The 23,921-nt window shown below is 41.9% G+C and overlaps 1 protein-coding gene across 1 annotated transcript in view; it reads right to left on the bottom strand.

The window, feature by feature from the left end:
* SORCS3 (sortilin related VPS10 domain containing receptor 3) overlaps positions 1-23,921 on the bottom strand; it is a 520,755-nt gene that overhangs the window by 22,849 nt on the left and 473,985 nt on the right. The window contains exons 15-20 of the mRNA XM_054690210.1: positions 23,601-23,718; positions 22,490-22,623; positions 15,017-15,130; positions 11,636-11,807; positions 9,227-9,413; positions 3,186-3,319 (exon numbers count right to left, since the gene is read on the bottom strand). Of these exons, the coding sequence (XP_054546185.1) occupies positions 3,186-3,319; positions 9,227-9,413; positions 11,636-11,807; positions 15,017-15,130; positions 22,490-22,623; positions 23,601-23,718 (859 nt within the window). The remainder of the gene's footprint in view (positions 1-3,185; positions 3,320-9,226; positions 9,414-11,635; positions 11,808-15,016; positions 15,131-22,489; positions 22,624-23,600; positions 23,719-23,921) is intronic.

Consider the following 23,921-nt stretch of genomic DNA (forward strand, 5'->3'; position numbering starts at 1 on the left):
CTCTCTGTTTGCTGCTTCCCTAGGAGATCCAGGGTCCAGGCAAGGCTGAAGGGCTGCAGGCAAAGGCAGTGCCATTTGAGATGGGAGGTAGCTTCCCATCCCACCAGTCGGTCAGGGCTCTGAGCCACAGCAAACAAATTGCGCTGAATGGGAACACTGGGTCCCGGGGTGGCCAGGCCACAGGCTTCTGAGCTCCAAAAATGGCAAGAGCTAATTTTGTTTTCCAAATTGCTTTTGTATTTCATCAGCTGTTATGGCATCATGGCTTATTTCACTTTCTGTGCAAAGCTGGAACACTCAACAGGATTCTTGAGTTTTTTGTTGGCCACTGCTATCTAGTGTGCATTGCTAAATTAAATCAAGTATTTTCAGGTTCATTTACTAAATCTATTAGGCAAGTAGACACATTTATTAAGCCAGACCTCAGTTAATCTCCCAAATTGGCCTTTCGGAGTCCAACAGTTGGCCAGTGGACTCTCTGTCTGTGAGCTTTCTCCAAGTTGAAGGGCCAGCCCAGAGCAAGGCCTCTTAGGGAGCCCTGCCTGGCCACGGGCTTCATCCCTGCCCACACAGAATCCCTCATGTGTGACAGGTCACATATTATCCACTGAACCCAGCAAGAAATCGACAAAGCTCGGAGTGACTATTTAGTTATGAGATTTTCACTTGACTAATGGAACAGGGAGCTTCAGGGAAATCTTTGGATCCAGCCTACCCTAGTTTCCCAGACATAGTAAGTCAAGTTAATAGTAAATATTATAAAATCTCCACAATATAAATGTATACCTTGATAAAAAGCCGCCATCCCTAAATAGAATTTACAATCACTATGCTTCACTATGCTTCACTTTGCTTGCCTAACTTCAAACCCTAAGCAGATTATATACTAATGTGTGAAAAGCACTTATCATATGTAGTGTAAAAAGCAGAATGTATAATTGTGGATATACTATGATTAGAATTGTGCAATGAAATCTGAAATACATGCAAAGAACAGAAAGAAATAAAGTAGAATATATTTTATAGATGTGTTATAACTATGGAGTTAAAGTGAAAATTCAGTTTAGTGGAAAACTTCTCTCAAACATACCCACACATAAATACTCAAAAAATCTAAAAGTTTTTCAAAAGTATCTCACGGTTGAAAGTCACTGTAAGTCTGAAAGTCACTCTCATCCTATCCTAAAATACGCCTAACACACACACACACACACACACACACACACACACTACCAACTTCCAAGGTTATTAACCTCAGTGCTTTCCCTATAAAATAAGATTATTTCTCCTTTACCAGTGATGCTCTAATGATAAAATAAGCAGTATGTAAGAAGAGCCTAGTATAAAAGCTAATGGTGCTGTGGAGAAACACTGTGCCTCTGGCTCCTTGTGGGCTGTTGAGTGATCACTATGTTGATAAGGGTCAAAAACTGCTTGTACACAGTAGTATTGCAGGAAAGATCAGCAGGTAAAAGAATGCTAACAGACAGGAATTCCCCAGATTAACAGCCAAAACCTTAGATCCTCTAAGGAGAAATGAACTTAAACCATCCCCCCATCTCTGTTGCTAACTTTCTTCTCCCAAGGATTTTTGTCTTTTACTTCTTATATCTGCTAGTGTTTGAAATAGGATTTTAAGGGTCTGTAACCTCCAGCAGACAGACGTAGTGATGCAGCCAAAACATCATGGGGCATGGGGTAGGTGGGTTTACAATCCATGGGGGTTTGGAGCCCTGGGTTTTAGGTCTGGCTCTGTAATCAACTGCTCTTTCACCTTGGGATGCTCATATCTTGCAGGGGGCTTCATGTCGATAGCATGCCAGATGGGGATCTTTTGAACTAACCTCTCTATCAATTTTCCTGGTGAATAATAATCCCAGAATTGCAAAAGCATTAGCTGCCTATACTAAGAAACTGACCCGAAAGTATCTATATGTATAAGTATATGATATATCTATACATATATATCATGAATAATGCAAACAGAAGAGGGTCCTTTGGGTCCATGAAACTAGGTCTATCTTGTATAAATCCATCCTAACTCCCAGATTTTTATGACAATATAAAAAGCATCCATTTAGTGAGTACCTAGTATACACCAGGGAGATGTATATAATTTTACCTAGTTTTCACAACAAGCACAAAGATAGGCATTATTCTCTCCTTGTCACAGTTGAGTGAATTAAATTTTAAGTTAAACGACTCGATCAAGCTCACATCACCAGCAGGAGACTATGCTGGAAAACTAACCCTTATTTATCTCTGACTTCAAGGTCATGTTCTCTTCACCATACCATCTGCCTCCTGAAAAAAGGGCAGGGATGAACCATCTCCCACTCTTATCATGTAGGGGGTATGTTCTTTTTGGTTACTGGGAAATAAACAAAACCAATATTGTTTCATCCCTTTTTTAAAGGAATTATTCTACCAGCAAAGGAATATTAATTTCTCCTTTTTTAAAATGAGCAGCAGTTCAAAATGTGGTATCTTTCTTAAAGTATTAAAGACAAATGAAAGGTCTCTAAGATGAACAGTGTCAGCCACATCCAGAGTGAACAACGATAACACAAAGACAAAAAGAAGCAATAAAGAAAGCTAAGCCCTTTAATGTGGAGACCCTCAACCTAACTGCTCCCAGCTCCTAGGACACAAGTGTCACCTGGACACAGTGTCACCATCCCCAGTCACTGGGAGAAGGGAGCATCTGTGCAAATTCCAGAGCGTGACCTCTTTAGTTCCTTTCTTTGCCCACACCAGCCCCTTGTCTAAGGAGGATTTGTGTTCACATCTTTCCATTTAGATACCAATTCACATTTTACAGATGAGGGGGTAGGGTCACTTAAAATCAGAGCTGTTAAGTGACCTCCTTGGTACCCTACAGCTAGTGAGTGGAAAGGCCAGGATTAAAACAAGATGAAGTGAAACTTCAGAAACATTGATTATAGGAGCAAGAACACACAGTTTGCATAGTTTCTCAAATTAGTCTTTCTTCCTTAGGGTGTGTGGGGAGTCCCTATGAAAATGCTGGCCTGGGCATGGGGAGACATGCCTTACTCGATGATGTGGGCCCACAGCTTCACTCAGTGCTCCCGCGCCCACACCCCCACTGCCCTGACATCAACACAGACGCTGGATCACGAAGCATTCAGCGCACGTATACCCGACACTGATCAGAAAGCCCGAACCTTCGTGCTGTTGCCGAACCACCAGAAGTAGGTGAGGGTCCCCAGCTGGCTGGGCCACACGACCGCACTCACGTTGACCTCTTTGTTTCTTATGGCGACAAATGGAACTCGGAGATGAACGTGCTCCACGGGACCTAAGGGAATGAGAAAAAGAATATCTGTGTTGATATTCCCAGAATAAACAGATTCTGTCAGACTCTCTTATTCTTAACCTTAATCCCTTTACTATCACCTATACTCAAACAAGGATCAAACTTATGACCAGTGGGATGCTTGTGTGTGTGTGTGTGTGTGTGCTCTTGAAATGGAGCATTGCACATCACAGGGAACTCAAATCAGGCTTCAGAGCTTTTGAGTGACATCTCAATTTAATTTACATCTGCTGGGCCCAACCAGGAATAGTTAGGAGGCACCAAGCCAAGGGCAAAACTGGTTTACCAGACACTTAGCCAATAAGTAGGAAGATAAACAGCAGGCTCGCGTTTCTGATGATTAGCCTGTCCTGTGATCTGAGGTCAGTGCATTTTATGGGGGCCCCTTCCATTATCCTCGATCGCTAATGGGCTCATCCCTTCCACACCTGGCCATGGTGCCTCTCCTATGCAATATGCAGTGGGTGTGATTGGGGAGCAGGCAAGGCTATTTTATAAAAAAAGAAGATGTATATCTCTCTAGGTTGAGGGAGAAGTGTAGGGTAAGGTAAAAGTATCAGGCTTTTCTGCCCTCCCACCATTAGGATAGATAACAGAACCCTGTGGTCCCAAATGCATGCCTGATGGCGGGCACCTGGAGTAGGGTGTGGGCATAGGTAGACGGGATTCACCTGGGCTAAGACTGGGCTTTTAAGGGCGGCATCACGGAGACACCAGCAGAAGCAGAGAAGCGGAAGAAAAACTGAGAGAGCAAAGCAGCAGAGACCGCCAGAGAATGCCAGAGAGCCCAGAAAGAGTAAAGATTTGATGGGGGTTGGGAGGCCTCCCAGCCCCCCTACCTGCCATGTACCTGGTAAATCCCAATAAAAGCTTGCAAAAGCCACTGAGGCTTCCAGAACTCTCTTCTCGTTTATCCAGTCTGCTGGATCAGAAAACCTGTTCTGTGTCCATTCCTTCCTGCCTTACAAGAAGCCAATTCCAGGTTCCCAAGTAATAAATAAGCTACTTGCAAAAATGGCTACCAAACAGCTTTTTTCAGAAAACATACATAAGCGGCGTCAAGTTTTAAACTAGCAAGTAAGAGAAGATACATGAAAGCACCCTCTGCATAATAAAGGAGGATTTTAATTTAATCCATTTCCAAAATAAAATCCGAATATGAAAATGCAGATGAAAAACGATCAAGTGTCCGCGTTGTATTTGTGGGGTGGGCAGGCTGCTCTTCAGCGCTCTGCAGGGTTTCTTCCTCATCTCCCGCCCTTCTATTTTCCGTTTCCTTCCCTCCATCCTGTTCTCCTTCCTCCCTTTTCCCCTCTCCCTTCCTTGTGTCCATCCTACTTAACCAAGTCCAATTAAAATATTCTAATTATCTGTTCACACTATGTCAGAGCCTATTTTCCTGGTTTCCACTAAGATAGTTTTGATGAGCAAAAGTGACTGAAGGTCACACTGCAGCAAGGACATCTCTTCAGCCCGGGGACCTTGAGTTCTCCTCAAGGTGGGTTATTTTCAGGCCACCCTGCCTTTACTATAGCATCTGTGGAAAGAAATCTGGGAGTGAGTCAATTGAAAAGGAAGAAAACAGTCAGATGCTTCTTATTTCACGCTCATAATTTAGCTGAATGATCTTTTCCTCAATCTTATACAGTTGCTACCCCAAAAATAAGGGGCAACACTTGCCCTGGCTGTGCATGGTGCTAAGAACATATGAAAGAGATGTGCAGATGACAGAAGGGCCCTTGGTTATGGGTTGGCACTATTCCTACTCCCATCACTGCTGCCACCAGACCGTCATTGCTTCTGTGTATCAGTGGGTCTCTCAAAGACACCCAGGGTTCTTCTGGGTCCCACTGGGCACATCCAGGTCATGGGTAAATGTGTACTGAGGGGCAAGGTGTTTGGAGAGGGACAGGTGTTGGGTGAGGAGACTGGCCAGGTCTGCTCACCACTGAGCAGACTGTACTTTCCTGAACAATCAATGAGTGTGCAAGCATTTGTGCATCTACAGCCTGAAATCTATCATCTTCCTATGGCTCTCTGAGCTGACCCCAGACAGCTGGCCCCTCAAGATTTCTTGAAGAAAATAAAGTCAGCCTTGTCTCAGATACACATTTTTCTGAAGGCTGTATTATATTCAAGAAGGAAACATAGAAGAAGGAAGTCTGTTTAAGCATTTTTGTATGGTTTGATTGTTGGTGGGAGTAAAAAAAAAAACAAAAAAAAACCTTAGGTGTGATAAGATATTGGCTATTTTCACTGCTTTATTTACTCTCTTGTACTTTACCTCTTAGTGATTTATCTCTCTTTGTGGTTAGTTTTTACTGATCAATGCAGCAGGGACTGAGGCTGTGGGAAGTGGTCCCTGGGCAGCCCAAGTACTAGACAGGAGATGAGAAACCTGTTTCTTACATTAATGCCTCAAAGTCTTTCGCCAAGTTCAGATGCTAAACTCTCACTCTTCCTTTGCTGGAAAAGGCCCCCGTTTTAACCCTGAAATCATGGTTCCTGTTCTCACAGGAAAATGATCTGATGACCATCCAACTGAGCAGCCCACAGGAACCCTTGCTTTTCCACAGTCAGGCAGTGAGGTTGCTGTGGCTCATGGCCTTGGAAATTCCTCTCAATTTTCTGTCACTCAGCAGACTTGGCTCAGCCAGACTCACATGGTTGGGTGTATGGATGCTCAAGAAGAGAAAAGCAGACCTGTGTTTCCCTAGACTCAAGTCAAATACCAAAGGATGAGCACCGCAAACACAGTCACATTTATTCCAGCTGCAGGACAAGCATGCTTGGGTAAAAGCCATGCAAGGAGCTTATAGGCAGAACATCTGAGCCACAAGCTCTGGGCTTCAATCTAGAGACAGTTCATGGATGAAGGAGAAGAGAAGAGAGCTGAGGGATTCAGGTGGAATGGCAAACTTAAAATCCACACTGTCAGATAGTACTCTTTTTGATCAAAATCAAATAATCTGTGTGAGATTGGTTATTATGGGCGGCTAACAACTACTTTTGTTAGCTAATGGCCCAAGGTGAGGCCAAGAGCAGTTTCCACTATAATAACTGTCTGGTAAATGCAGCCATGATTGATTTGGAGGGAATTATGAGGACGATAAAAGTTTCAAGGAACATTTCCTCCTTCATGCATATAACCCGCAGTATAAATCTGTTCCTTGCTGTTGTGTTTTTTTGCCACTATGATGCATTCGTCTTAGTGTCCTGCAGGCAAAGCCCACTGTTGGCAGAATTAGGAACATGGGTGGGACAAGTCCTCAGAATAGAAGGAAGTGATTTTTTTTCTGTTTTCAGTTTCAAATGTAACAGAAGTGTCTGGCAAAAAGTTAATGGGAAGTACTGAGTAATTACTTTAACAGCTACCATTCATATGTGCCAAGACGGGTGCTAAGCAGAATTTTGCACGCTGTGCAGAAAAATATTAACATGGACCTGAAATTGCCTTTCTTAGAAAGCCCTGTGTGTGGCTGGCTGTGGTTGCATCTGGGAACTTGGCATCTAGCAGTGTTTCCTGTTCACGGTGAACTGGTCAGAGTGGCTCACTCCAGCTAGACAGCTTTTGCCAACAGTGTGGTTTATTCTGAACACCTGCTTTCCTCCTGGACTTTTAGTATCTGCTAATTGAGGATGCTTAGGTAACCAGTCCCTAACCATAGGCCATTGCAGTCAGTGTCCAGTTAGCACCTCTGGTAGACAGTTCTTCGCATGTGTGTTGCAACTCATGGTTGGAGGAACTGAGCAAATCCCATGTGACTCCCTGGGGAGAAGACTCTTGCAAGCTCTGCCTGATTTCTTCTGACAGGGTGCTATGCACAGGCCTTTTCCTTTGCTGATCCTGCCCTGTGTCCTTCATGTAATAAATCATAGCTGTAAGTACAAATATGCTGTGAGTCTTTCAGGGCAATACCTGCCTGGTGGTGGCCCTGAGGATCCCTCAAACATACATACTCCATTTCATTCTCATAGTCTCCCTATAATCCAAGTATTAAAGATGAGGAATCAAGGCTTATAAAGGCTAAGGAAACTGACAGTATTAGACATTTAACAAAGTTTGATGAGAATTCCAACATGGGTCTCCTTTGATCTAAATCCTGGGATCATGAACAGCCTGCACAGCTGGGCTTGTGACCTGGTGCTTCTGGCACAGCATAATTTTAGTTGGTGAATTATCACCATTTGGGCCATTTAATGGTGACCCATTTCTATCAAAACCTCCCCTTCCCAACCTAAAATAAACTCTGCAAAAACAAGACAATCTCTATATTCTTGCCTTCCCACTGCCAAGCAGAGTGCCTGAAATATATTAAAAATTCAACAGATATTTATTGACTAAATTAATTAATGTTTGTGTGTTTCATTTTTCTTTCCAATTTATTGTTAGAAAAGCCTGGTGATGCCAGGCAGTACTTAGAATTAAGCCATTTTAAGGGCCTCCCCTGGTGGCGCAGCAGTTGAGCGCTGGGCTGCAAAGCTGCCTGCAGCCTCTGCAGCGCCGGTTCGAGCCCCAGCCCTCAGGTGAGGGTCCCACATGGCGCTCAGACCTCTCCTGCCACCCGCTGCTTCCCTCAGCAGTGTATTTCATCAGTCTGCCTGTTCTCTTCCCCACTCTGGATCTGGTGAATTTTCTCTCCCTCCCGCACTTCTGACTGCACCCAGTGCTTGTATAAATAAATAAACAAATCTAAAAAAAAAAAAAAAGAATTAAGCCATTTTCAAATCAGAGTTTGGAAGACCCAGAGATGACACAGTTTAGAGCATGCTCACACAGCCTGGCCTTGTTACAGATTCACTGACCCACAGCTCACGCTCAGTCATGCACTGCCTTTGTCAACCCTATCATGGTGATCCTTCTGCTTCGACTGTGACCAGAGAGCCTAGGGAACTAGCTTACTGTTTACTAGGGATTGCAAGTGTGGATGATTTACATAGTCAAATTTGTATGTGATTAATTTAGTACATATAATGTAGTGGACTTTTTATCATCACCTAGTTAATAGAAAGGTGTCCTTTGTATTCACTAACATTCTTTCCAAACATAATTTCCACCATAGGCAGCATATTACCCAAAACCTTGTGGAGAATGTAAGGACCAGAGAAGCCCCAGACTCATGGGCATCACTAATAAAGGAAACCAATACTAACCCATAACCTCATTTCCTTGACCCAACATTCTACAATCTTAGTATTACATTTCAATTTCTCCCAACTCAAATCTCTGGGTAGCAAATACACAAAATGCATTTACTATATATACAATATTTTAGGATCTCGGTTGTTTAGGCTTGTGCAAGCAAAATCCATGAGCAATGAAATACACCATAAGACAAAAAGAAAAGCATTTTGGAGAATTCTTAGAACTATTTACAACAGGAGTGAACTTAGATGTAAGAATTAAGTTATTTTGTGTGTTCATGTTGACATTTAAGAAACTCTAAACTGTATTTCTTTAACCCTCCTTTGGTTCTTCCAACGGAGGTAACAATTTATCCTTATTTGTGCCTTTTCACTCACAGTCACTCGAAACGAGCCCGACACTGTGAAGCAGATGGGTTTCCTCCGCTTGTATTTTTAGGCATCATATAAGCAAAGGGAAGGTTTTTTACCTGAAAGTGCCTGCATGCACACTCTTAATCAGATCAGAGAGGAACTGAAAAGGAGAGTCTGATGGTAATTTTATCCAGACTTTCAAAATAATCCATCTACTTCAGTATCACAGAACTCCGGAACAGATAACCACACATTTCAGCTCTTGAGCTGAGCCATCACTTGTGGCAGCGGTCACACAAAGTCCAACCTCAGTCTGAATCCCCAGAATTCAGGGCAGAAGGAGTTAGTCAACTGGGGGGAAGGAAGGCAGGGGCTGCTTGTGCTACTTACAGACCACGTGCAGGAAGAGGACGGCGGTGTCAGAGCCCAGGTTGTTCTCTGCGTAGGCAGTCACCTGGAAGATACCCGCGCTCTTGTATACGTGCTTGATGCCCTCCTCGATGGGGCTGAAGTTGGCATAGGATACCGCAATCCCATCCCCGAAGTCAAGCTGGATGTTTGTCCTTTGGAGATCACCCTGAAAAGGGGAAAACAATGGGTCAGGGCCCATTTCCACGGTCCAGCCTGACTCCCATCTGATCCTTTGGCCTTTGCTTCCAGCATCCCTTTCTGAAGGCCTATGGTCTCCTTCAGAGGCCACAACACCCTTATCACAGAGACTCCTCCCTGAGATCCACAGGGAACTCTGGGAAAACACTGTGGAACTGTGGTCCCTGATGCCCTGCTGGGAGCGGTCTGAGTTAGCAGCACTGGTGATAGTGGATAAGGCAGGGCCTTTGTGATGCTGAACTGGGAAAGCCCAGCACTTGCCTGGCTCCCTCAAACATGTGGTTTAATTATTCTTCTATGTCAGAATAATAACAACAGCAATCATAATAACAGCCAACACTTATAAAGTTTCTTTTCAGTTCCAATCCATTAATCCTTTCACAAGTCTATAATGAAGAAAAGTATCACTATCCTCATTTTACAAATGGGACAAAAGTAAATTAATTAGAGCAAAAAAATTAATCAAGTCTCAAAGCTAGTAGTAAAAGAGCCAGGTTTTGAACCCAGTCTGCTTTCAGCCCCAATGCTCAAATGCCATGCCACAATCATAATTGTTCTCATATTTCATATTTATTGTTGTGTTCCAATACTATGCTAATCATAAACCATACATTATATAAAGCCAAATTCAAAATAACTCTGAGATAGGGTAACCATTCCATTTTGACAGATAAATTCAGCATAGCAGCCAAAGTTACATCTGTGCTCTTGATCTTAGGCTCCCTAAACCTACCTATGCCTCCTCCCCTGAAACATCTTCTGAGCATCCCAGCTCATGGATCACTGTGCCCTGGAAGATCATGATGCCCTGGGTGCTGCCTGGTGATGCCAGTGATTCAGAGGGGTGCATCTTCTGAAGGCTGACCTTTACTTCTTTCCATAGCCCACCCCAACTGTTGGGTCAAAACTTCGGATAAAATCAATTGAAACTGATCACAAAACCAGGATTCCAGATTCAAAAGAAAGAACCATATCTCTCTTTATATACAAAGGGGATAGAAGGAATCAAGAGAAATCCAGCATTTTAGAAGTATGAGCCAGTCCTTCTGCCCAGGAAATGTGCATTGAACACAGTTTCACTTTCTGTGTCTTCACCTATGACAACCCAGATGTGAGTGAAATATTGATAGGTGCTCCCTTGCTTCTCACACAATGTCAACTACCCTTGAGTTTATGAATATAAATTAAAGTGGAAATGAACTAGAGGCAATTCAAATGGATAAGATCATGGCTCTTCACATACATTCAAGAGAGGGTTTTTATAGCTCTGGTCCTGGAAACTCCCTAGTGGAAATGTGATAATGACCTCCTGTGCATCTTAAAGTCCTTTAATACAAGAGCCCAGTGTGGGTGCAGGCTGAAGAATCTGTCAACACTGGATAAGGAACCTTCACCGTCTTGGCCAGTGTGGGCCCAACTTTAAAGGTTTCTGAAGTGTTCACACTTGGCGAAAAAATTATTCCTGACCTGCTTTGGTCTCTTTCCAAGATCTCAAGAGCACAGAGCAATTTGCATATAAATTTGAGATTTTTGTAAGTCAGGCAAGCTTTCTTGCCCTACCACCTCAGCAAGGAGTGTGTGAAAACCTCCCTGGTTTGGGTAGAGATGAAACACCTCATCGAGGGGCAGGAGGCATACAACAATCATTTCCACGCTGGATTGATGGCTGCAGTCTGATTTCACTGCCCAGGCCACAGAAAACACTAAATAGTGAACTAACAGACCAGCCAGCTGATGGCAAAGCAACTCAGATGGCAGTTTTTATAAAGATAAATTTAAAGGCTGTTGATCTTGTCTCACCCTTTTATTCATACTTTCTAGGCCCTTCGGAAGTCTTTTCTAAACACTGGGGTAAGGTCTAGAAATAAGCAAATAAGTCTCCCTAAAGCCACAGATGCAATGTGAATTCCCCTCTGCCAAAGTTTACAGTGTTGGAATTATGGTGATAATGTTCCTTCAACAAAACAAACCCTAACAGGGGCTTTCAAAGAATATATCCAGACCTACATCTGTGCAGAGACAAGTGAGTCCCCTACACAGCTGAAGTCTGTATTGTGGGATGAAAGAGACAGGACACACCCAAGCATGCTTTTCCTTCCCTTCGCCCCTTTAATTTCCATCCAGAGGCCTTAGCTTCTCACCACTCGCTGCTGAGTGGGTGCTGACTTCAGACACCAGGCCAGCACCTACCTCCTCCATGAGGATGATGAAGGTGGCGTTGTGCCCCTGCTCGGCCACCAGGCGTCCGTCAGTGGTCACCACGTGGAGGCCCCGAGGGGCTTTCCCAGGGCACATCTGGGCCTTGGCGGTGTACTTCTCCCTCAGCCCATCTGTGCAGTTGTTGGACACGATCCGCCGGTACCTGAGGAGCATTGACAGTTGTCAGTGGCGTGGTCTGTGCCGTGTTGTGTGTGTTAGAAAAATGCAAGCGAGCAAGAGTGAGACATATTTCATGCAGCTGCTCCTAAGAACTGAGTGTCCGAGAAGACAGCCATTTAGGAGCTGAACAAATGTGGAAGGACCGCTATCCCTCCATCGGAGGATGAGCAGCTCTTTAAACATTATTATTGATCCTACCTGGTGAGCCACGGATCAGATCAGTGTCTAAACCAGCCAAGAAAAATCAATGTCTGACTCACACACAAGAGAGGAGGAGGCCAACCCACAGGGCTGAGAAAGCAAGAAAAGCTGGTGATTCAGTTTGTGAGGGAGGGACCTGTTTTAATTTCCTGGAGGCTGCTCTCGCAAAGCAGCTAGAAGATCCGACTTGCAGCTGATTAATGAAAAAGGTTCTTCCTGTCTTCTCTCCACCCTCAGGATATCATTCTATTCTATCCCCTAATACCTAATAATCCTTTCTCAAGAGTCACTAGATTATTTCATAGCATATTTTTACTCCTTGCTAATATTTCATTTTCCATTCAACACAAATGCCAGATTAAAAGTACAAGTTTGTGATTCTTATTCAATCCCACTGAGGTAAAATTACCTCAGAGAAGAAGGTAGCATGGGAAAACCTTCCCACAAAGCCCTGTGGCCTTCTGGGACAAGGGCATCCTTGCAGAGAGTAGCCCCGTTCACTCACTTTGCCCTCAACTCCCACAAGTGAGGTCAAGCCAAACCCCTGTCCACAGCCCTGACCTGCATGGTACATTGTATCAGGTGTATCACTCTTCAAGGCTGCACTGAAATTGGTGTTCTGGTGGACACACATAAAATGTACCACCACCACCATCATCACATTGTATCTTCTTTAACCTTTCAGAGATAATCAACCAAAGAGCCCATCCTCATTGCCTTCTTCTGATGGCCCTCCACTCTACCTGATATTTCCCTTGGGTACCCCAGTTTCGGAACCATCAGCCCATCCACAGATCTCAGAATACTATGTTAAACAAATGGTCTCTTTTGTTAATGACACAGAGGGAGATTAGAATTATTCCTGAGTGTGCATGTGTGTATCACTTTTAATTGACAGCTGAGCTCCAAATGGGTCTAGAGCTGTGCTGTCCAATATGGTAGACACTCTACAAGTGGCTATTGAGCACTTAAAACATGATTAGTGTTGCATGTTGAAACAGTAGTATTTTGGACATATTAGATTAAGCATAATGTATTATTAAAATCAATTTCATATTTCTTTCTTACTTTTTTAATGTGGCTACTAGAAAATGTTAAAGTATGTACATACTTCATGTTATAATTCTTTTCATGAGCACTGATCTAGATAATCAAATTTTTAGAATCAACATGCACTTCTTGTTGGCCTTTGTCATTTACAACATATTCATTTTTATTTATGTTAAATATTTTATCTGGTACCATATCCTAATGTCAACTTGACACCATCAACTCTTCAACCTCAACTGGCCAGATGATCGGTGACTATCAAGCAACCTAGAGCTATGTATAGACATTTTAGTGAATAAAAAAATAAACAGATTTTCCTTTTTATCTTCCTGATTTATTTGGTTGACTATTTGGGGTTTTAGTTCACTGAGTTGCTTAAAATTTGGTCCACCTAACATATCTCGTGATCATATGAGCTGTCCTGATAGAGTTCTCTTCCAATTATGTCCAAGGTGTATTCTTGCTGGGAAATTGGAGGCCCAATTGATCATATATGCCTTTATAGTCCTCTTCCTCAAATTTCATAGCACTTTGTTCTCTGATACCACATTCCTTTAAGTTTATGTTGCTAGATCTTATAGTTTGAATAGCTTAGATCCCTCAAATTAGACAATGGCAATACAATAACACCAAAAGCTCCTAAGCCCCTGCTCAGAGCCTAAGACAGCCCCCAATAGTTAACAGTTGGCTGAAATAGTTAATAGTTGATAATTGGCTGAAAAAGCATGTTTTCAGAGTAGCTTAGGAAACACAAGACATCTCTGTCATCATTTTTGTCTGTTCATTTATTCTCCTGTCAACACTAGATGAGGAAACAGTGCCTACCCCTATTTTATAACCAAGAAAGTGAGGTGAGAATACTGAGATGATGAGTAATATGACTGAGATGATAGAAAACCCACCAGAAGCACTGAGGCTGCCTTTAGAGCACATCAGTTCCTCATTATTCAAATAGTTCCATGACATCATGTAGGAACTTGTTAGAAATTAAAAATCTCACCCCCTCATCTTCCAAATAAGAAACTATATTTTATTTTTAGTAAGTTTTATCTTTTAAATTTGTTTTCAAAGATTTATTTATTTATTTTTGTGTAGAACTGGGGTGTAGTCCAGAGGTGCGGGGGGTAAGAGGATTCACCAGAGACAGAGTGGGAAGCAGAACAATGCTGAGGAGAGCAGCGGGCAACACAGGAATGGTCTGCTGTGCCGAGCCATGTGGGTCAGCTTCCTGGCCAGAATAGAATTCACGCTGTCAAGATAATAGCACTGAGACTTAACCCCTAGGCCGCCAGGGAGGTCCCAGAAACTACATTTTAATAAGATCCCTAGATGATTCATGACACATTAAAATTTGAAAAGGGTTGCCATAGACCATGAACCCACTTTCCAAATCTATTATATGCCATAGAGATGGCAAAGGGAAGGAGAAACAAGTCCTGGAGGAATTTTTTAAGCATCTGCTAGGGTAACCAGTAAGTGAAAAAAAGAGAGCAACATAAGCACAATTTGACTTTCTCATTTCAGGAGTTCCTAGGACAAGACTTTTGAGTTCTCACTTTTAAGTGTTCAGGGTTGCTCTGTAGAGCTTCAGTTCATCTGTCAGGAGAGAGCACTAGCCTGAGCTAGAGAGCGGGGAGCAATAGCCTGAGCCACTTGTGCTAACTCAATCCCCTCAGGGCCCAGAAAATAAGGTGGTATCTCTTTCCAGAAAATAAGACCTGACCAAAACAATAGCTATGGCTTGTCAGAAGCAAGTAGCCAAAGGTATTAAAATCCATGTTCCCACTCTCAGTTAAAGAACTCTTTAGTTTTCTGCAGAAGTCACTTCTTATCAATAAGCTCTATCAACATTCCATGTTGCTTCACGAGTGATGTACTCTCTCTGATCCCAACTTAGGAAACCAAGAAAATACTGAGTGGAGTTTCAAGGGCTTCACTTACCCAGTGCTGTTAAGATAGCTCTGACCAAGGCTGCAGTCCTTTGACGGTGATGCTGGATTATACCAGAAAGCTGGGACACACTGGCTTTCTCCATGTCTCTCGTAGCCATAGTCACTGTCCAGAAAATGAATATTGCATTTTGCTAAAATGCACAAATGCTAAGATATCCCAGACATACATACACATCCCTAGAGCCATCAAAAAAGCTAAAATGCATCCATTGAAATATTCCCAGTGAGGGCAAACGTTCATACTGTAAAATGGATTCTGAGATTCAGAAATAATCGCAAGTCATCTGGAATCCTGTCTCTAGACTAGAGGGTTATTAAAAAAAGATTCTAGGTTAAGAAAGATATATCGGTTTACTGACTTGCAAATGATGTGGGGGGTACTCTAAGCTCACAAGCATATTTTTGGTCACAGTTGAATTACTGACATGAGTAGATGACAATAAAATTACATTTTTTAAAGATTTATTCATTTATACAACTGGGGTACAGGCCAGAGGTGCGGGAGGGCAAGAGAATTCACCAGAGACAGATCGGGGAGAAGAACAGATACACCACTGAAAACACTGCTGAGGGGAGCAGCGGGCAAGACATGAGAGGTCTGCCACGCCATGTGGGTATCTCCCTGGCCGGCTGGGAATTGAACGTGCACTGCAGAGGCTCCAGACAGCTCCACAGAGCTGCGCTCAATAAAATTACTTTAAAAGTCAAGATACATTTCTGTGATAAAAAACACACTGTGTTGTTCGAGATTTATTTCATACATTTTCCTGCACATTATATATATATATATATATATATATATATATATATATATATATATATATATATGCACTCACATATATACATAGTCATTCAAACTCTTCCCAACTACCCCAATTTCCCTAACACAAATAAACAAGCAAAAATAAAATCAACTTCCTTTTCCATAAAATTCTAGACATAATAAAATGAAAGTCAAGATGGATTCCCTTCTACTTTCCTTCCCATTACAAAAGGAAGTAACAGAGTAGTGTAGGGGAGGAAGCCTCGCAGCTGAAATTCAAGTGCAATGTCCTTTCTTCTTGAAGTTTGATAAGGCTCCCAGATGAGTAAATGTCAGGGTAGAAAAAGAGCAATCAAGTAGGTAAATGGGATTATTGCTCTTATAGCCAACCAGAGGCCATGAAGAGTGGCTTCACTTGGCAGGAGAATTCACGCTTATTAATTAAACATTCAGAGGTGTCCCGAAGCCCACAAACTGGGCAGAACAAACTGGACATTTGAATAATGAGGCAATGAGTGTTACTGAAACATAAAACAGCAAGGGAAAGAACTCTCTTAGATCCTACCTCTCCTTTCTTTTATTGCTCTCATATTTTTTGAGCCAAGACTTCATTAAAGTCCAATGAAATTTAAGGCAAATTATCTAGGCACGTCAATAGAAAAGGGATGAAAGGAAGCTAGGGAGAAAAGCTGAATCCCACATTTATGAATGATAACACATAAGTGCCCTGCAACAAATTCTCTCCTCAAGGGCCTTTTGGAGAGAAGGATATGACATACATTAAATACAACAAAAGGGAAGGAGCGAAACATTAACAGTAAAGTTAAGAAATCCCAAATGATTCAAGATTATCTTCTTTGACCCCACCCTACAATCTCAACATTTTCCTCCACACCAGACACATAACCGAATATTCCAGGCCAATCTTTCAACCTTCCTGGTCCCTAAATATGTTATGCCCCTGGCTCAAAACTTTCTACCCTTTTCTGTGTTTGTAGTTCCCTCATCATCCTTCTGCAATATGTAGGTCAGATGAAGCCATCTCTGGCTCCACAGACAAAATTACTGTGGCCCTCCCCACATTGATTGAGGCTGTGAAAGAACAGAGACCATTTCTTTGCCATCGTTTACCAAAAGGAGTCTACAACAGGACCCAACACACTGCAGGTGTTGGATAAATATTTAGCAGGTGATGATACTCCAATTACATTTTAAAACCATCACATTAATTATTCCATTGCATTTGGTCTATTTCTTCAGGGAGACTGTGAGCCCACAGTGGACATTCTAGTGGGGACTGAAGAGAGCATTACAAGTGCTCAGCCTGGGGGCTGAGTGTGAACTAGGATCCTTGCAATCATGACATGGAAGGTGGAATCCAAGACCAGTCTTGATGGGAGTCACACTTAAATGAAATTGGAAGAAAAGGAGGGACAAGTCTGAAAATAAATCTTTTGCCAAGTCTTGATCAAAGACAGTGTATCTCCCAGCCTGAGAATTCATGGAGACACGGTGTTGTGCCAGCATGAAACAACTCTTGAGAACCAACTTAAAACTTCAGGAACTTTAGAAGCTAATTAATGGTTGTTCAACACAACCATTATTAAAAATTAAGTTATGTACATTTCATTTAAATAAGTTACATTTAAAAGGAAATATGCACTCAAAATGAAAATTTCAAATAATTTTACTGCATATTACTACTATATGTAATATAAAGTAATTTGTATTATGTTGTGTATTAAATGTTACACTATATCATCATACTACCTATGCATTTGAGGTTATTTACATATAGCTATGCATATGGTGGAATACTATACTCACATTGGACTACTTCTGCATTCACTGATGTCAACTTGGTAGTATAAAATCAGACATGGTGGGAAGATTTACAGCAACCAGCAAATGCTACTAATCAGGGCTTACATATTTATTTGTTTGTTCCCAGGAAGCCAGTAGTTAAATATTTACTAGCACAGTCATGAATATCTGACTTCCAAACATTGTTTATCTGTAGAAATATCCGGTCCTGATTGCTTTTTTAAGATAACGCTTGAATTTTCTGCTAACTTTAATAAATATTAGTAATCTTGGAAGGAAGGGTGCTCTCCTAAGCTTTGGAAAGGAGATAAATGTCTCAATATTCTTTTCTATGTAGCCATCGTTAGCAGTTCTATTCAGCTGTGTTTCCTGTTGGCAAAGCAATAATTTTAAAAAAGTGCAGCAGTCACACATGTTGATTTGTCCCAAAGAGGAAAAAGAACTACATTTATATTTAATGTCATTAGCAGAAACACCATTGGCTGTCCCTAAGTTGTGGACTTCCCATTAACTTTTGCTAAATGTATATTAGAATCTCTTATACTGCCCAACCTCCATCCCAGCTCTGGAGTTTGCATGATTTAGACAGACAGTTCTAGTTGTTGCTCCAGCTTCCTAGGGGGAAGACATTGTCTGCTGAAGCATGAAGTTTGGAGAGAATGTTCAAGAAAGTTTTATTTCCCTCAGGGAAGTAGGCAGTTTCTTCAAACACACAGTTTACTTCAAGAAATATCTCCTCTATGTCTTCCTTACAAGGCTTTAGATCTTCTAAAAGTTTAAGGGAAAGCTTGTTCATTCTCAAAAATCTGTATGTCCTCCAAATCCTATCCAGAGAGAAGCTTTAGATGATTTAACGAAGAAACCGATACAGCAACTTCATAAATCAAAAAGCTACCTCATGGAAAAACAGGATGGCTCACTGACATAATTTGAGTCTAATCCTTCAGTTGGTAGAGTGGTGCCCTAGAGTAAGCATGAGGCTGGGGCACTGATGAGGCTGTTAGGTTAAAACATCAACATATATGCAAAAAACACACGTTACTGACAGCTCTGGATGGAAGTGTAACACTTGTGAAAACCTGCAGTGTTCTAAAGTAAACATCGGTGAGTCTATAAAACCTATCTTCTTTAAGAAGCAGAGGACACGTGTGGAAATATCTTTCTTTGGTGAATCCTGGCTGCACTCACTCCTTGATGGAGCTGGAAGGGATCATGCTTAGCGAAATAAGCCAGAAAGAAAAAGAAAAATACCGGATGGTCTCATTCATAGCAGGAATCTAGAAAACTTAAATAAGGGACCAGGAAAAAGAATAACTGTAAGAAAGAAAAAAATCAAAATCAACAAACAACTATGAACCAGAGACACACTTGGGGGGGCAGGGAAAGGAGGGATTGGGGTCAAAATCAGGGGGCTGCAATTGTATGGGGAATATAAAAATAAAAAAATAATTTTTTAAAAAAACCTTTCCCTCATCAGCTATAAATAAACTGCTGTTCCTCCAAAAAAAAAAGTTCCCTGGACCAATCAACCAATCAAATGAAGACAATCTGATTGGCTTAGGGAAAAAACTCCATGGAATATGGAATGTGCATGATAAAGAAATTTCAGATTCCTCAGCTAGAAACACTTCCTGGGAGGAGGGACCACGGAAAAGAAGACAAGGTTATGAAACTATTGTCATAGACTACTTTTTAATATGAGGTATGGCTAGTATAAAAGCAAACATATAATACATTAAATATATATTTAATAATTTAATTTATATTACATTAAATATATATATATCCCTCCCAGATTCTGTAAAGTCTCCTTGAATACCATATCATACACCCACTACAATTCATGTACCAGTCGTCAGTGATCAAAAGTCCTTCATTTGGAATTGCTTAGGAGGTGTGCACCTGTACCTCTGAATCATATACAGTGTTGTAAACATACATTACTTTAAATAAAAAAAAATAATACAATACCCTTAATGGAACATTCTATATTGACTCTCATCAGTAGGGTTAATCTAGGTCATTTGAGAATGAATTTTAATTTTAGATGAACTAAACCTGGGGACCTTATTTCTTCTGAAACACATAGTGAATGTAAAATAATAAAGTCCTGTCCTGCTTGGTTTCTTGAGAAATGGCATGATGTAGGGGGAGAACATGACCTTTAGCTAGATTTGTATTAGAGCTCAGCTCCTTCTCTCCTGGTTATGTGACCTTGGTCAGTTAACTTACATTCCAGATGCTCATTTTCTTCTCACTAAGATGTCATAGTGGTGATGCTAATATTACAGGGTGTTGGGGTCAGGCAGTATACCTACAAATGCAAGTGTGCTAACCAAAGAATACCTTGCAAAGGTCCTCCACACCCTTAACTTTTAGATGTATTCTGATAGCAGTTTCCAAAGAAGGACGCAGAAATATTTTAAGCAATGGTACCAAATTGAAATAAATGAATAACACCCAAAGGTACAACTTTGAGTAGTATACTCATTTGGATATCTAAGCTCTGGTTTATTTGCTGAAAATACTATGGGGACTATTTAACCCTGGGGTACAAGATTAAAAACAGCAGCAGCAACATCTACCATATGTTGCATGTCTACTGTGTACACCACACTCACACTGATGATGTATATTAATTCATTTATGTCTCCCTAGGAACCAATGAAATGCACGTTATATACTTCTACTGTACAACTGAAGAAGTAAAATCACAGAGATTAAGAAAATTTTCAAGGTCAAAAGGTGTAAAAATTAGAGCTGAAAGTTTTTTCCAGACTAAGTCCATGTTAACAGAATTATCGAAAGAAAAATACTTGTTATAATTCTTCCTTTCCAACAAAGAGTTATAGTATATTACAACTAGGAAAGACACAGGAGACAAGGCATGAGTGAGCAAAGGCAGCATGCCTCCATGGAGCTACTCTGCAGAAGGTCATAAGAAATCCTGCTGTTCACATTCAGAATATTCAGGCTGACATTTGTATGTCATGTGCCATAATTCTGAGTGGCCTGCAGTATACACTGCTGTAACTACTTTGCTGGAATATGGTTAATAATTGAAAATGGTCTTCCCAAGTTTGTTTCCAAAGGGTCAAAGTCATGAGATTGACATCTGGCATTCAAACTTAGATTTCATTTAGTATATTCCATCTGAATGACTCTCACTGAAGTCAAGCTTCCTAGAGCAAGATTTCAGGGATGAAGAAGAGGTAGGGACAGACATAGAGACCCAGTCATCCTGCAGTTACCAGTTAAAGTCCCAGTTGAAAGTGGAAAACAAAATATGGCCTCCAGCAGAACAAGCTTAAGAAACAGGCTGCATGATATGTGGATGGAAGGGCTGAGGCTGCCATGTAGGGGCAGCTGCTCTGTGCCCATCTGGACTTACTTCTATTACGCAACATCAAGAAGGCTCAAATGCAAGTCTCTCATTGACCTGCCCCTTGCATGTTTGCAGGCTTATGCCTGTGTCCTTAGTTTTGTCTTTAAACCTGGAATGGTTGATGAAAATATCTAAATTGAACTTCATCTTTAGAATGTGATGCAGATAAAGTATTCATCTACCTGGGATCAGAGTGGCATATACCCAGTCCCAGAACTGGAAAAGCTTGTTGATTCTTCTGAAAGGAACAATGTGCAGAAACACAGAACAAATATAAAACACTTACTATGGACTAGGCACTGGAGATGCATAGATGAAGATAGCCTAAAATGCCTGCACCGTGACATTTACAGTCTACCTGGCATTTATAGGGCAATCAAAAAACATGATCACTCCATATGTCAATTAATAACAGGATGATATTTTTGGGAGTGCTAGGGTGTCGATGAGATTTGGTGGTCTCAGGTGGTATTTCTGGAAAACTAATATTTTTGCAGAGAAAAGAGTAAATCAGAGGTTCCAGCCATGCTGAGATTTCAAAGAAATCCTTGCACTTCTATTTCCTCTGCTAGGAAAGAACCTAGTAAAGCAGGTAAAGGAGATACTAGTGTGACTACAAAATGGTGAATAAGAGGAGAAGAGGGAGAAAAGAAGGCACAATGGTAGCAGGCCAATCCCCCTACAATGGGGCAATGCGGAAGATGACTGGATTGTACTTTAAGGGATGGGGGGCATGCAGAAGACCTTGACATGAGGGTGAGGGAAAGGAAAAAATCAAATCTTCTGGGATTTTGACTTAAGGAACCAAGTGGATTAAAGTATGTTTTACTGGAAAATGAGTTGGTGGGCATTCAAAAAGTGTTGATAATTGCTTCTACTACAGGGGATTCAAGAAAGGGTCTGCTTTGGCCACACCAAATTTGAAATCCTTATTAGTAATTTATGGGGAGATGGATGTTGAGTAGACAGATGGACACAAATGTCCCATCCTGGAGGCCAGAGAGGCCAAAGCTAGAGGTTTGGAAACTTGTGAGTCATTGGTTAATAGGTAACATCTGAATTTATCTTTGTGGCTATTATTAGAGGGAGAAAAGATAAGATTATGATATGAGAGCATTTGCAAGGAAGAGCACGGTCGGAGTGAATGCGCTTGGACTGACTGTCCAAAGTAGTAATGCTTTGAGCTCTGCCAGCACCCAGCTCAACTTCTCTGGTCCTTTCCACTCCGCCTGCCAACTGAAAGTTAAATGTCCTCGGGACATGCTTCTCTGCTAGAACAGTGATCTTTCCTGTGAAAATGCTCACTTCTATCCTCCTTCTAGTTAGGCATCTTCTCATCTGGCCCAGGAACTGGGATAGTCAGGTCTGCAGGCCAGGAGATCATCTCCTACCTTTAGGTCATTCCTGCCCCCATGAACTCCACCTTCACTCTCATCCCCACACAGGCAAATATCTGTTTGGGATTAGTAATGAGATGCCAAGGGACTCACCACTCAAAGTCCCAGTCTGCACAGACACAGGGTTCTGACACCACTGTTCCTGAGGACTCTCGGCCCAGGGAGCACTGAGCTCCTGGCTTGCGTTTCTTGAATATCTTCCTTTCTCCCATGACACAGGGCTCCCCCTTAAAAAGAAAGTCCTTAGTGAGAGAGGCATATAGGCATAAATAAGATGAAATGAATCAACTTCTCAATAAGAAGCATGAACCTGTTCATTCTCTTTTGGTTTCTGGAGCAATTTCATTGCCAGCAACCATTCAGGAGCTTCAAGCACATAGGGAGAACCCCACTTAATAACACACAGAAGAAACAGTTGTGAGGCTGGCCTGTCACAACTTTCCACTCAGCCTGTACTATTTACTTTGTCCTACTCTTTCTCCATACCCACAGAGAATACAAATATTTAAATCATCCTCACAGACCCACAGGCAGTTATACAAGTTGCCCCAATGGCTTCAGCAGAAGTTCTCCTGGCACATTTCTCACATCAGCTTTCCTATAAAACTGAAGTTACCCTAACCAGCTACCTCTCTATGACAAATGACCATCCACAAGGTCTTATTCCTAGTCAAAGGGAAAGAGAGGAGAAGGTGGTACCAACTGGAGACCCAATGGCTTTGAAGAACACAGAGGTTCTTGTGGACAGTAACAAACATCTTCTGTTGCTGGAGCTCCATACCCTAACTCCTTGCCCTTTGTCTGAGGTCCTGCTCCTGATGTCCTTAGGGCCCTTACTTTAGGCTGACTTGAGAAATGTTCTCATGCTCCCCAGTGGATGGTGAATAATCAACATGTCATCTTAGCTGCTTGTTTCTTCATGAATAGAGCTAAAAACCTAGCTTATAAGTGTCACCTTTGCCCCAGGTAACTCAGTAACCTCAAAGACTAGATCAGAATCCCAGGGGACAAGATGATCCCAAAATATCATCTGTTCCTGTTGGACTTGGGTGTATGGGTTCCTACCCCCCAAGTCGACCATTATCCATCATCCTCAGATGGCATCCTACCTTCCCTCTCCAAATAGGAAGACCCAGATATAACCAAACAGGGCTTCTGGTAGCTCCTGTCCTGGAAGCCAGGACTCCCTACCCATGTGGTCTACCTGGTTGAGCAGGTGCCAGGTCTGATAATCCTCTTTGGTGCAGCGCCGGCTGAAGATGGATTTGTAGTCTACTTTCACCAACTGCCATTCAGAGCGGAGGCTGAAGTGACCAAAAACTCTGAGGTGTTTAGGGAGGGGATGGAAGAACAAAGACAGAAATTGTCATGGTTAGTATCTAATGCACAAAGACTGACAGAGGGGTGAGCTGCAAGCTGGGCTTTACTTAAGCATCCAAAATGAGGCCTTAAAAGGCCATGGAGGAAAAAGTCACTGTCCATATAACTCTGCTCAATTGACATGCCATTCACAGGGGATTCAAAA

Source organism: Talpa occidentalis, unplaced genomic scaffold (assembly GCF_014898055.3).
Source record: "Talpa occidentalis isolate TD23 unplaced genomic scaffold, MPIMG_talOcc4v2.1 talOcc4.8, whole genome shotgun sequence".
Classification (NCBI taxonomy): Eukaryota; Metazoa; Chordata; class Mammalia; order Eulipotyphla; family Talpidae; genus Talpa; species Talpa occidentalis.